The sequence below is a fragment of the Salvia hispanica genome, chromosome 2, assembly GCF_029641045.1.
Source record: "Salvia hispanica isolate PSC_SH4W2 chromosome 2, Shi_PSC_v1, whole genome shotgun sequence".
NCBI classification, from domain to species: domain Eukaryota; kingdom Viridiplantae; phylum Streptophyta; class Magnoliopsida; order Lamiales; family Lamiaceae; genus Salvia; species Salvia hispanica.
In genome coordinates, this window is record NC_142693.1 from 5,760,124 (window position 1) to 5,775,499 (window position 15,376).

At 40.1% G+C, this 15,376-nt stretch overlaps 1 protein-coding gene and 2 pseudogenes across 1 annotated transcript; all 3 read left to right on the forward strand.

Moving 5' to 3' along the window:
- The first annotated feature begins 2,633 nt into the window (after positions 1-2,633).
- LOC125220763 (putative calcium-transporting ATPase 13, plasma membrane-type) lies at positions 2,634-5,859 on the forward strand. Its single transcript, XM_089063942.1, has one exon. The coding sequence runs from the start codon at positions 2,732-2,734 to the stop codon at positions 5,690-5,692; it is 2,961 nt and encodes a 986-aa protein (XP_088920068.1). The 5' UTR covers positions 2,634-2,731; the 3' UTR covers positions 5,693-5,859.
- Positions 5,860-8,147: 2,288 nt separating this feature from the next.
- LOC125185412 (putative calcium-transporting ATPase 13, plasma membrane-type pseudogene) lies at positions 8,148-10,025 on the forward strand (annotated as a pseudogene).
- Positions 10,026-12,167: 2,142 nt separating this feature from the next.
- Positions 12,168-15,256, forward strand: LOC125220773 (putative calcium-transporting ATPase 13, plasma membrane-type pseudogene; annotated as a pseudogene).
- The last annotated feature ends 120 nt before the right edge of the window (positions 15,257-15,376 follow it).

The following is a 15,376-nucleotide window of genomic DNA, read 5'->3' on the forward strand; positions in this document are numbered from 1 at the left end:
CAACACCAGAATACTTTTTGAAAAACTTCGTACCGACGACTGTTTCCTCATTTCCAAGTAATTTCTTATGTGATAAATGAATTATTTATCAAAATAAATTATAATTTACCTAAATTAGTTTGATCAACTCATCTATCATTCATAAGGATTATTACTAAAAAAAGGTTATGTAGTGCGCGTCTAATGTTAGTTCAACGAATAGTAGGCTAAATTTTAAACATTCTTAGTCATTAAAATATTTTTGAAAATTCCATCTTGATTCTTTAACTATTTCTGTTTCAAGTTTCAAGATTTAAGAAACTCCCTGGAACTATTAAAGCCGTTGCAAAGCTACTTTCGATCACAGACTAATTAAACATTCTAAGTCATTAAAATATTGCAAGCTACACTTATAGTTTAACCATGAATTATTGTATAGATGATGTGATTCCCACGATCACTTGTACATAAGGTTTTGTGTTAAAATGACAATTCCTCTTAAAATGACAACGTGACAATGCTTATACAACAATATTATAAACGCTACACAGCAATATTTAATACGGTAGACAGCAATCTATAGATTGCTGTATAGTGTGTCGGATATTGCTGTTCAAGAAAAATTGTTGTTTAAAGAACAGCAGATTGCTGCCCGTCTTTTTCCAGAATTTTTTTTTGCCACATGGCAGCTTATTATTCGTCCACGTGTATAAATGATTGGCTAGAAATTGTGGTATGGTGTTATTTTAAGGGGTGATGACACCCTAACATTGCCCTACATTACAATTTACATCCCATATCAATAGAAAAAGTAATAGACAGATTCTCATGTTTAATTAAGTTAATAAAATTTTCCATTTGTGTTGATCTTCACTTAACCCTCAAGTTTGCGTGTGCATGATTGAAGCTTTGCTTCTGCGCCAAGTTCTTTCCCGATATCCAAACAGCAACATAATCAAGCTCTGTGCACACCGAAAATAACGACTACGAGTTAATAAAAAAATATATACTATTATATGTACTAAAAAACAAAACATAAAAAAAAAATCAAGAGATATATATAATTAATTAGTTTTAACAACATATACAAATACACAACAAAAAAAGTACAAAATTCAATATGGAGTGGATGAGAAATTCAATATGGAGTGGATGAGAAGGTATCAAGTTATCAACAATTGAAGAAATGAATGCAATAACACGGCAGAAATCAGAATCTCTATGCAATTTTTCAAAAGAGGCATCTTGATTATAATAAATAATTATCCGTTAATAGCTTTTAAATTACATCCATTATATATTTAATACTCATTCAATTCCCTTTTCCCCATTTTCTTCTCTTTTCTCCTTTTTCTGCCTTGTCTTCTTATTTATTTCTAATTTATTGTAGGGTAGTATATGGAAAATATCAACACATATCAAAGCAGATTCCATAATCACAAGAAAGGAATAAATCAAAAGTGCAAGTTGTTAAGACCTCACTTCAATTGAAGTTTCCAAATTCAAATTTGAAATTTACACATATTTTTCATATATTCTGGTTGTATTTTCTTTTAATATCCTTTTTTCATTTAGTATTCCCCCCCCCCCCCCCCCCCCCAATTTATTCTCTACTTCCACTTTTAGTTTGCAAGGGTTCCACGAAATAGATGCACCATTTCTTGACAATTGAGTGAAATAGATGTAGGTAGTGTGTTCCAATCGGAAATACATAAAATTGCATCGTATAATCAACATAGATATATCAAAGGAAAACATACATAAATGTAATAGATACAATCGCTCGCACACAATGCAACACCAACTAATCCACTGAACATATACACGCACAAAAGTTGTGACACACCGATACAAACGCAACACTCACGCATACACTTACCCATAGTATAAATAAATAAGTTAAAGTATATTCATATCCAATTTAAGTTAAGTTTTGTATTTAATACTCGTAGACTTTTATCAAACAAATAATTTGAAAATGAAATTCTCATGTCGATCATAAGACTCGCGATCAATAGCGTCGGCAAAGTAAGAACAATTTGCTGTCAAATAAATCAAACAACCTTTTACAGTACTTAATTGATTCACATTTACAATTGAATTGATAAATCATCCCCACTTGTTCTCATACAGCTCATCTAAAAAATAAGAGAGCCTATGCTTAATTTCTTAGTTCAAAAGATATCATTAATTTATTACTAGGTTATGGTTTGAAATGTCAAAAATATTATAGCTCATTTATTATTGAATTTCAAAAGTCATTCAGTCAATTAATAAAGAATACAAAAAATTCTTAAAGGTATTGAATTTTAAAAAGAGTAACTTATTTTAGAAATTTAGTGCAAAATTAATTTGAATTCACTAATAACAATGATATTTATAAAATAAGACAACTTGATTCAAAAATATTTAAATAAATATATAATGATGTAATATGATAAACATGATGGTAAAGATTAAATTTACAACATTTATAAACTCATTAAAATTATGATATCAAAAATTATAATCGTAATAGACCGTGTGAAATACCAAATAAACTTATTAACCAAGTAACAATATCCTACAATTACATATAAATATTTGGAGTCATTGACCAAATTAATAAAACAGCGCGTTGACGCAATTACGCGGTCGCTATCAGCATCTTATTCTACATAACCTCTATAAAATAACATTTCTACACCTCCCAACTCATTCACAAACCTTAAACAAATTCCAATTCCCATTTCGAAAAAAACAAAATACTAATATGTCAGCAATCATCACAGAGCTCCTGCTTCATCACCATGAACCCATGCATTTTCATGCCTCAATAAACCCAAACAAAAAAAAATGGCACAAAGCCTTCGCCAAAATCTACTGCTCCAGAGCCTTCCTCTCCACCACCGCCGTCGCCATCGTCGTCGACCACAACCTCCCCCACCTCGTCAAGAACAAAAACCACCGCCAACTCTCCCTCCTCAAGGGCCCCCACGGCGTCGCCGCCGCCCTCAAAACAAACCCCCTCCACGGCATCACCGGCGACGCCCAAGACCTCGCCGCCCGAAAAACAGCCTTCGGCACCAACACCTACCCTTTCCCCCCATCAAAATCCTTCCTCCACTTTGTAATAGAAGCCTTCAAAGATCCCACCATCCTCATTTTACTCGCCTGCGCCGCTCTCTCCCTCGGCTTCGGCATCAAAGAGCACGGAATTAAAGAAGGCTGGTACGACGGCGGCAGCATCTTCGTGGCCGTCTTCCTCGTCATCTCCGTCTCCGCCATCAGCAACTTCAGACAGAGCAGACAGTTTGATAAACTTTCCAAAATAAGCAGTAATGTTTTAGTAGAAGTCGTTAGAAGCGGAAGGAGGCAAGAGGTGTCGATATACGACGTCGTTGTGGGCGACGTCGTGTGCTTAAACATCGGGGATCAAGTCCCTGCAGACGGCCTTTTCATCGAAGGCCACTCTCTGCAGGTGGATGAGTCTAGTATGACCGGTGAGAGTGACATCGTGGATGTCGATATTCGTGCCAATCCTTTTCTATTTTCCGGTACGAAGGTGGCGGATGGGTACGGGAAAATGGTGGTGACGAGTGTCGGGATGGACACTCTGTGGGGGGAGATGATGAGCAGGATAAGCAAGGATGATACGGATGAGGAGACGCCGCTGCAGAGCAGGCTCAACAAGCTGACTTCATCGATTGGGAAGCTCGGGTTGGCTGTAGCGTTTCTTGTTCTTGTTGTTTTGATGATTCGTTATTTTACGGGGAACACAGAGGATGAGAATGGGGTGAGGGAGTTTAATGGGAGGAGGACTAAAGCGGATGATGTGATTAATTCTGTTGTTGGGATTGTTGCTGCTGCGGTGACGATTGTGGTGGTGGCTATACCGGAAGGTTTGCCTCTTGCTGTCACTCTGACTCTTGCTTATTCGATGAAGAGGATGATGGCTGATCAATCCATGGTGAGGAAGCTCTCGGCTTGCGAGACCATGGGCTCTGCTACTACTATCTGCACGGATAAGACGGGTACGCTGACTATGAATAAGATGGTGGTGACGAAGTTTTGGTTAGGGAAGGAGTGTTTGGAAGAGGGAATGAATGTTGGGAGGAGTGTTGTTGAGCTGCTTCGTGAGGGCGTGGGGCTTAACACGACGGGTGGTGTGTATGCGTCTGAGGAAGGGGTGGAATTCTCTGGTAGCCCTACTGAGAAGGCGATTCTGTCGTGGGCTGTGGCGGAGATGGGGATGGATATGGAGGAGGTGAAGAGGGGTTGTGAGATTCTTCATGTGGAGGCATTTAATTCTGAGAAGAAAAGGAGTGGTGTTTTGGTGAAGAGAGATCATGAATTTCATGTGCATTGGAAAGGAGCAGCTGAGATGATTCTTGCAATGTGCTCACATTACTATGATTTGGAAGGTGAGAAAAAAGATTTGAATGATGAGGAGAGATTGCAATTCAATCATATTATTCAAGGAATGGCTGCTTCTAGCCTTAGATGCATTGCATTTGCACATAAACAGAGTGATGAGGTGAATCTTGAAACAGAGAAGAATATTCAAGAAGATGGTATGATTCTACTTGGTTTAGTAGGGATTAAAGATCCATGTCGGCCGGGGGTGAAGAAGGCTGTTGAAGATTGCCAGTATGCAGGTGTGGATGTGAAGATGATCACCGGTGACAACGTGTTCACAGCCAAGGCCATAGCTACAGAGTGTGGGATACTCCTCCCGGGTCAAGACCAAGACGGATGTGTAGTTGAAGGAGCTGAGTTTCGTTCGTACACGGATGAGGAGCGGATGCAGAGGGTCGAGGGCATCCGCGTGATGGCAAGATCCTCCCCATTGGACAAGCTCCTCATGGTGCAGTGCTTGAAGAGGCTCGGCCATGTGGTGGCAGTCACGGGAGACGGGACGAACGATGCACCGGCCTTAAAAGAGGCTGACATAGGGCTGTCGATGGGGATCCAAGGCACCGAGGTGGCGAAGGAGAGCTCCGATATAGTGATCATGGATGACAACTTCGCATCAGTGGTGACAGTGCTAAAATGGGGGAGGTGTGTGTACAACAACATACAGAAGTTCATTCAGTTCCAGCTGACAGTCAACGTCGCAGCGTTGACGGTCAACTTTGTGGCGGCCGTCTCGGCCGGGGAGGTTCCTCTGACGGCGGTGCAGCTGCTGTGGGTGAACCTGATCATGGACACGCTCGGTGCGCTGGCCTTGGCCACGGAGAGGCCCGCGAGGGAGCTGATGGAGAAATGGCCCGTGGGGAGGCACGAGGCGCTGATCAGTAATGTGATGTGGAGGAACCTGATGGCTCAGGCTGTGTACCAGATTGTGGTGTTGTTGGTGCTGCAGTTTGGAGGGGAGGGTCTGTTTGGGTTGAGCGAAAAGGTGAAGAATACTTTGATATTTAATGCGTTTGTGATGTGCCAGGTGTTTAATGAGTTCAATGCAAGGAAGCTTGAGAAGAGGAATGTGTTTGAAGGGTTGCATAAGAACAAGTTGTTTGTGGGGATTGTGGGAGTGACAGTGGTTCTTCAAGTGGTGATGGTGGAGTTGTTGAATAAGTTTGCTGATACAGAGAGGCTGAATTTGGGAGAATGGGGGATTTGTGTTGGGATTGGGGCACTTTCATGGCCTCTTGCTTGGCTTGTGAAGCTTATACCAGTTCCAGAAAGGCCATTTTTCAGTTATGTTAGTATCAAGAGGTGGAGAGGTGCATGAAGACAAAGGGAAATTTGGGCATGAGTACAATTTATTTGTTTGTTTTTTAATACTATGATTGGATTCCCTTCTTTTTATTTTTTCATGTAGTATAGTTTGGAATATACGTACACTGATTTCTTGATTCAATATATGTTAGTTTGGAATACAATTTATTTATTTGGGCATCTAGTATTATAATTTTCCTATAGTCCGCAGTCAAGTTTCTGTTCACTGCCGACGTGGTCTCTGCTAAAGTCCAATTCGCACACACATTGTACACACTTTTTACACACATATTCAACATTTCTCTATTTTCTCTCGGCATCTCACTGTCCAACGCTAAATCGCGGCCGACGTGGTCTCTGCTGCCGATGCCTTAGAAATATGAACTATTTTCACTTTAATCCGTTACTTAAAATTATAAATTATATATTTTAGTCTCTACGTCTCATTGAAGATGACCCACTTTCCTTTTTAGTTTGTCCCAACTAAAATGACCCATTACCTAAAATGGAAACACCTTTATCTCTACTTTATTCTCTTCTCTTACTTTACTCTCTCCTTTCAACACACAAAATAAATTTACATAAAATCCCGTGCCGTCCAAGAAAGGGGTCATCTTCCTTGGGATGACTTTTTCTTTCTAATTAGCGACTCATTTTCTACTAACAATGCTTCACTTTTTATCTTTCTATCACTTTTTTACTTTACCAGTTGTGTATTAAAAATTTAAAGTTCACAATTTAAAGGAGTGAAGGTAGTATAATTATAATTATTTCATAACCATGCTATATAACTGAATGAATAGTGTAAATTAATATGATAGGTGTAGGAAGGGGCGTGGGGAGATGACGTCCATTGCGAGAGTTGTGGTCTAACGCAAAAAGTGAAGGTAGTATAATTATAATTATGAAATAATTATAATTATTTCATAACCCTAAGGAGAATAGTAGCGAATTCACACAGAAATATATACAAAAGGAAATTTAACTAGAGAAGGAATAAATCATGTTTTGTGCACTAATAAATAAATTATTCATGCATATAGTTGAAATTGAAGCTTATAAAGCCAATCAAGAAAAAATCACACTACATACAAGTATTGGTTTTCGGTTTGGGTTTTTTGGTTTATTCAAATTGAAAAATCAATTTTTTCAAAAAATGAAAATCGCACCGAACCAAATTATTTAAAATTTTGAACTCGAAAAACAGAATTTCGAATTATAAATCGAACCGAACAACAAAAAAAATACTAAAATTTCATAAATATATCCAAAAAATTGAAAATTTTAAGATTAATTTTCTAATCAACATGAAAAATATATGGTATCAACCAATAACATATCTAAAGAATTAAAATCTTTTTAAAATCCAAATATTATTACACTTATTAATATAAATCAACACAAATAGAGTATTTTGTTTTTTTTTTTAAATTCGGACCAAATCGAATCAGAAAATGAAATTAGCCAAAAGTTTAAAACCAAACCGAAAAACTGAAAAAAAAAAATCAAATAGAAATTTAAATTTCTGTTTAATTCGGATCGGATATTCAATTTTCGGATATTTTGCTCACCCGTGCATACAAGCCAATCTACAATGTAGCCCAAAAAGCATTTCTTTTTTTATCTCACGTTTTAATTCTACTATTTTTTTTTTTTTTTATCATTTTATTAGAGCAGCTAATCGTTTATATGTTCCTTAACCAATAGTACTAGGGCATTAAATACCGAAAAAAGTCAAAAACTAAAAACATAGTACTAATTCAATTTTCCAATCCAAACGTCAAGTCGCGTGACTCAGCGTTGACAAAGTTAAACAATATTCCTAGAATTTGCAACGACCACCTGAGAGTCAGCGCATTGACCTCCTAAGTTTTGTGAGCACTATTTCGAAGGAAGCTTCTCTAAGTCATACGCTACCACATCAATAATATACTCCTATATAAAGTGGAATATCGGCCACATTATATACACACTGTTTATAAATCAAAAAGAAAAAACTAAAAACATATACTATGTCAAACACCTACCCATCTCCTCCTCCCACAAAAACCTTCCTCCATTTCACACTCACACCTTGTAAGGATCCAACCAACCTCCTCCTGCTAGCCTGCGCCGCTATCTCTCTAGCCATCGGCGTCAAAATGCGCCGCTGCAAGCAAGGCTTGTACGACGGCGCTACCATATTCTTCCTCGCCTTCCTCATCATCTCCATCTCCGCCGCTATCAACTTCACCCAGAGCAGACGCCTCCCCAAACTAAGCACCAACGTTACAGACGAGGCGACCCCGCTGCAGAGCCGCCTAAACAAGCTCACTTCCTCCATGTTAAAGCTCGGTTTGGCTGCGGATTTTCTGGTTCTTGCTGTGTGGGTGATTCGATACTTCACAGGGAATAAACAAGATGACAATGGGGGGAGAGAGTTTAACTGGAGCAGGACTAAAGCAGTTGATGTGATCAACTCTGCCATTGGGATTATTGCAGCTGTGATCATTGCTGTGGTTGCTACACCGGAGCGTTCGCCTCTGGCTTTGACTCTGATTCTTGCGTATTCTGTGAAGAGAATGATGGCTGATCAATCCATGGTGAGGAAGCTCTCTGCTTGCGAGACCATTGGTTCTGCTACCACCATCTGCACCGGTAAGACAGGTATTCTAACTATGAATTATTTGAATGTGTCAAAGTTTTGGATAGGGAAGGAGTCCTTTGAAGGTGGTCATAACATAGCGAAGTGTGTTATGGAGCTGCTCCGTGAGGGTGTCGGCCTCAACACAACGGGTGGTGTGTATGATTCAGGGCAAAGGCAAGACTACTCTGGTAACCCGACTGAAAGGGCAATCCTGTCGTGGGCTGTGGCGTGGATGGGGATGGATATGGAGGAGGTGAGGAGGGGATGTGAGATTATTCATGTGGAGGCATTCAATTCAGAGAAGAAGAGGAGTGGTGTTTTGGTGAAGAGAGATCATGAATTTCATGTGCATTGGAAAGGAGCTGCTGAGATGATTCTTGCAATGTGCTCACATTACTATGATTTGGATGGTAACATAAAAGATTTGAATGATGAAGAGAGATTGCAATTCAATCTTATAATTCAAGGAATGGCTGCTTCTAGCCTTAGATGCATTGCATTTGCACATAAACAGAGTGATGAGGTGAACCTTGAAACAGAGAAGAAAATCGAAGAATATGGTATGATTCTACTAGGTTTAGTAGGGATAAAAGATCCATGCCGGCCCGGTGTGAGGAAGGCTGTTGAAGATTGCCAGTATGCCGGTGTTGATGTGAAGATGATCACCGGTGACAACGTGTTCACGGCCAAGGCCATAGCCGTGGAGTGTGGGATACTCCGTCTAGGCCAAGATTTTGACGAATGTGTAGTTGAAGGAGCTGAGTTTCGTTCGTACACGGATGAGGAGCGGATGGAGAGGGTCGAGGCCATCCACGTGATGGCAAGATCTTCCCCATTGGACAAGCTCCTCATGGTGCAGTGCTTGAAGAGGCTCGGCCATGTGGTGGCAGTCACGGGAGACGGGACGAATGATGCACTGGCCTTAAAAGAGGCGGACATAGGCCTGTCGATGGGGATCCAAGGCACAGAGGTGGCGAAGGAGAGCTCTGATATAGTGATCATGGATGATAACTTTGCATCAGTGGTGACAGTGCTAAAATGGGGGAGGTGTGTTTACAACAACATACAGAAGTTCATTCAGTTCCAGTTGACTGTCAACGTCGTGGCGTTGACGGTCAACTTTGTGGCGGCCGTATCAGCCGGGGAGGTGCCTCTGACGGCAGTGCAGCTCCTGTGGGTGAATCTGATCATGGACACGCTCGCGGCACTAGCGCTGGCCACAGATAGGCCGGCGAGGGAGCTGATGGAGAGGAAGCCAGTTGGGCGGGACGAGGCGCTGATCAGTAATGTGATGTGGCGGAATCTGATGGCTCAGGCTGTGTACCAGATTGTGGTGTTGTTGGTGCTGCAGTTTAGAGGAGAGGGTCTGCTTGGTGTGAGTGAAAAGGTGAAGAACACTTTGATATTTAATGCATTTGTGATGTGTCAGGTATTTAATAAGTTCAATGCAAGGAAGCTTGAGAAGAGGAATGTGTTTGAAGGGTTGCAAAAGAATAAAATGTTTGTGGGGATTGTTGGAGTGACACTGGTTCTTCAAGCATTGATGGTGCAGTTGTTGAATAAGTTTGCTGATACAGAGAAGCTGAGTTTGGAAGAGTGGGGAATTTGTGTGGGAATTGGGGCACTTTCATGGCCTATTGCTTGGCTTGTGAAGCTTATACCTGTTCCACAAACACCATTTTTTTGTTATATCAGTTTCAAAAGGTGGAGAGGTACATGAAGACCAGTAGAAATTTAGCCATGAATTCTACTCCATATTTCTTTGTTTTTTATTCTATGATTGGTTTCTTTGTTTTTCATTGCTACTTTGTATTTTTTTAATCCATTAGAGTATTTGTTAGTAATGTAGTAGTACATTAATTTTTTTCCATAAGAATGCTTTTGTCGATTATTTTTATTGAAAGGTTATATTGTGAAATAGTTCAAGGTTTTAATTGGCATTTCACTTAATTTATATGTAAACTACTACTCTGTTTTTTATTGTTGCACGCTTTTAAGATAAATAGGAATTTCTAAAAACAAAGCTATATTGGAAGATTATGTTTTGTAAGAATTGGGTGACTTTTCAATGGTAAAAAAGTCAATCGGTTGATAGGAATTGTTGACATTTACTGAACAATAATAATGAAAATTTTATTTTAAAAAAATTATCAAATTGTACTACTATACTGAGTTTTTTATTACATAAATGGAGTATGCAACTGCCGACGAATTTCTAACTTCTAAGTATCTTATAAAGTATTATTATATAAATTTAAATTTATCATTTATTTTCATTTTCGTCCGTCCTTAAAATTTATGACCTTTCACTTTTACAATTTTTTGTAGTGGATCTCATATTCCATCGACTCAATCTTACTCATATTTTATTATAAAATTAATACTTCTATAAAAATAGAACCCACCACATACCACTAAATATTTCAACTCACTTTCTATTAGTACATTTCTTAAAACATGTATCAGGTCAAATGGTGACAAATTATTAGGAACCGATGGAATAGTATTTACTTATGATTTTTCAAGAGAGAGAGAATTGTTACTTCAAGTGAACTCGGTTAACTTATTATTACTATATTGCCAAAAGAGAGATCGTCAAAGTATGTGTCAACTGATTGTTTGCCACAACACATATTTTAAGGGAAATTAATGAACTTAAATGACGGTTCTCTCTTTCATTAAAAAGACAAAAATAATTCTTATAGTCCGGAGTGTATTTTAGATAAAAAAAAAAAAAACAAAATTCATTCTGAAGATATTATAACTATGTTTAGAAACTCTCAACATAAAATAGGGACTGCGGATGATATTAGTGTAATATTCAGGGATTACAATTCTAGTTCTCCTCAAAAAAAAAAGTGAAAAGGAAAGTATGATTAAACAAATTGAAGTTTGTCGAAGCTTGAAAATCAAGATAAAGAAATATGTAGCGTGGAAAATTCGAAGAAAGAAGTGTGAGAAGCCAGTGGATCGCCAGATCATTAATGGGCTATTGTAATGCCTGAACATTAGAATTTTAAGGGAAGATTCAAAACTTGATTTATTCAAGGTTTTTATTGATTAATTTGATTCTAATTAATTTTAATTAATTAATCACGGTTAATCAGTTTAATTTCCAACTAACAAGAATATAACAAAAATAATGTAGAATATAAAAAGTGTAAGGATTGATTTGATTGAATGTGAAGAAATTATATTTCAACTAGTACTACTTATTGGCTTTGAGTGAGTATATGAAAGAAGCCAATTAGGTAGTTTAGGTAGAGCGAACTGAAATGAAGTTAATTGAAAATACTTAGATTAATCATGAAGTTATCAAAATTCGTATAATACTATTTGCCATACAGTATTTTATTACTATTATATTGGCTTATATCTGAAAGCTGACTAAATCATGGAGTAACTTGCATGCATGGTAATAAATCGATATTCTTGACTATATTTACGCGTTGGTAATAAATCCATATTATTAAGTACTCCCTCCGTCCCGGATAATTCGGGTCACTTTGACTGGACATGGTTTTAAGAATTGTAATGAAAAGTGGGTTGAAAATGTGGGTCCTACCTTTATATATTAGTTTTATAATAAAATGTGAGTAGAAATGAGTTAGTGGAATATGGGGTCCACTACCAAAAATGGTAAAAGTGAAGTGGACAAATTATATGAGACAGATCGAAATGGAAAAATGGGACGAATTATCTGGGACGGAGGGAGTACTATATTTACGCGCTTATTTTTGCAGAGTCGTCATCAGATTACATGATCACCTGACGTTTTTTCTCTCCAGAAATGATTAAGCCATAAATCTATATAAAATATGTAAGGATGGGTGTATTATAGACACAGACTCACAAACAATAGTTACTTAACTCCAATGGCCAACCAATTCCCCGGCGTCAGTCCAACAATCCTGAACCACCTCGTCAAAAGCAAAAACCTCAACCAACTCTCACTACTCAACGGAGCTCGGGGCATCGCTGCATCGCTCAGAACAGACCCCCTCGTCGGAATCACTGGCGACGAAGAAGACCTCGCCGCCCGTCACCAAGCCTTCGGCACAAACACCTATCCCTCTCCTCTCAAAAAACCCTTACTCCGTTCCATACTCAAAGCTTTCAAGGATAGGAAGACGATGATCCTATGCCTACTAGCACTTGCCGCTCTCTCTCTAGGCTTTGGGATCAAAGAGCACGGCCTCAAAGAAGGTTGGCAGGGAGGAGGCAGCATATTCATGTCCGTCATCCTCTTCCTCGAAGTCTCAACTTTCAAAAACAACATACACTTCAGAATTTGGGACAAGCTCAACAAAGCAAGCGGCAACACTTTAGTTGAGGTTGTAAGAAACAGCACAAGGAAAGAGGTCTCAATCTACGACATCGTTGTAGGAGACATTGTATGCTTGAAGATCGGAGATCGAGTCCCCACAGATGGCCTCTTCATGGACGGGCACTCCCTGCGACTGGATGAATCCAGCAGGACTGGGGAGAGTGACCACGTGGAGGTCGACAGCACCACCAATCCCTTCCTCTTCTCCGGCACCCTGGTGGCTGACGGCTATGGAAAGATGTTGGTCACGAGTGTCAGGATGATGAGCCAGGATACAGCCCTGGAGGTGCCGCTACAGATCCGCCTCAACAAGATCACTACCTCCATAGGAAAAGATTGGTTCAGCTGTGGCTTTTCTGGTTCATGTCATGTTGCTGAACCGATACTTCACCGGGAATACTGAAGATGAGTCTGATGGTACAAGGGATAAACCAAATGATGCGATCAACTTTGTCGGACGAATGATTTCAGCACTTGTGTCCATGAATGTTATGGTTGCTATAATTGATGGTTTGCATCTGGCTGTGGCTCTCTTACTGACTCTTGAGTATTCTATGAAGAGGATGATGGCTGATCAGGCTATGGTGAGGAAGCTCCCCGCTTGTGAAACCTTGGGTTATGCTACTGTCATCTGTACACACAAGACAGGTACACTCACTACGAATAAGATGAAGGTGACAAAGTTTTGGTTGGGGAAGCACTCCTCTGAAGGTGGTCTTAACATGCCAAGGTGGGTATTGGAGCTGCTCCGCGAGGGGGCCGGCCTTAACACGACGGGTGGTGTGTATATGTTCCGGAAAGGGCTCAAGTTCTCTGGTAGCCCAACAGAGAAGGCGATCCTGTCGTGGGCTGTGGCGGATTTGGGGATGGATATGGAGGAAGTGAAGAGGGATTGTGAGATTCTTCATGTGGAGGCATTCAACTCTGAGAAGAAGAGGAGTGGTGTTTTGGTGAAGAGAGATCATGAATTTCATGTGCATTGGAAAGGAGCAGCTGAGATGATCCTTGCAATGTGCTCACACTACTATGATTTGGATGGTAACAAAAAAGATTTGAATGATGAAGAGATGATGAATTTCTATCACATCATTCAACGCACGGCTGCTTCAGGCTTTAGGTGCGTTGCTTTTGCACACAAACAACTCTCTCATTCCGAGTGTGACGAGGTGAAGAAAATTCAAGAAGATGCCATGGTTCTACTAGGCGTAGTTGGTCTAAAAGATCCATGCCGGCCTGGGGTGAAGAAGGCTGTTGAAGATTGCCAGTACGCAGGTGTGGATGTGAAGATGATCACCGGCGACAACGTGTTCACGGCCAAGGCCATAGCCACAGAGTGTGGAATACTCCGTCGAGGCCAAAATCAAGACGGATGTGTAGTTGAAGGAGCTGAGTTCCGTAACTACACAGACGAGGAGCGGATGGAGAGGGTCGAGGGCATCCGCGTGATGGCAAGATCCTCCCCAACAGACAAGCTCCTCATGGTGCAGTGCTTAAAGAAGAAAGGCCATGTGGTGGCAGTCACAGGACACAGCATGAACGATGCACCGGCATTGAAGGAGGCCGACATAGGCCTAGCGATGGGGATCCAAGGCACAGAGTTGGCAAAAAAGAGTTCTGATATAGTAATCACGGATGATAACTTTGCGTCTGTGGTTAAAGCCTTGAAATGGAGTAGATGGGCCTACATCAACATACAGAAGTTCATTCAGTTTCTGCTGACAGCGCGTATTGCGGCGCTGGCCTTTGACACTGTGGCGGCGATCTCGTCCGAGAGGGTGCCACTGAGGACAGTGCAGATGATGTGGGTGAATCTGTTCATGAACACGCTCAGGGAGCTGGCTCTTGACATGGAGAAGTCAACGAAGGATCGACTAATGGAGAGACAGCCCATGCGGCGGGATGAGCCGTTGATCAGTAAAGTGATGTGGAGGAATCTGATGACCCAGGCTGTGTACCAGATTGTGGCGCTGTTGGTACTGCAGTTTAGAGGAGAAAATACCATGGTCTTTAACACGTTTATATTGTGTCAGGTGTTTAATGCGTTCAATGCTACGAAGCTGGAGAGGAGGAATGTGTTTGAGGCATTGCACAAGAACAAGGTGTTTGTGGGGATTGCGGGAATGACTTTGCTTGTTCATGTGTTGATGATGGAGATGTTGAACGATTTTGCGTATACTGAGAGGCTGAGTTTGGTACAGTGGTGGATTTGTGTTGGGATTGCCGCTGCTGCTTGGCCTATTGCTTGCCTTGTGAAGCTCATACCGCTTCCCGATTGGAAAATGGTTGGAGCAACTACCGAACCAACTGCCCACCCATAAAACTCTACTATTTTCGTACGGTAATAAAATTTTATAAGGCATTAGTATCATTATTTCTTGTTATGCAAGTCAGGGATTGAACTTCAAGTGGTGATGGTGGAATTGTTGAATAAGTTTGCTGATACAGAGAGGCTGAATTTGTGGGAGGGGGGGATTTGTGTTGGGATTGGGGCACTTTCTTAGTTTTAAGAAGTGGAGAGGTGCACGAAGACTAGAAATTTGGGCATGAATTCCATTTATTGCTTTGTTTTTTATTCTTTGATTGGATCATTTGTTCTTGATTGCTTCTTTGTATTAATTGGAGTATTTGTTTGCAATATAGTACATTGATTTTTTTTTTCCGTAACAATGCTTTTGTCGATTATTATTATTGAAAGTTGATATTGTGAAAATAGTTCAAAGTTTCAAATGGTAGCACGCTAATAA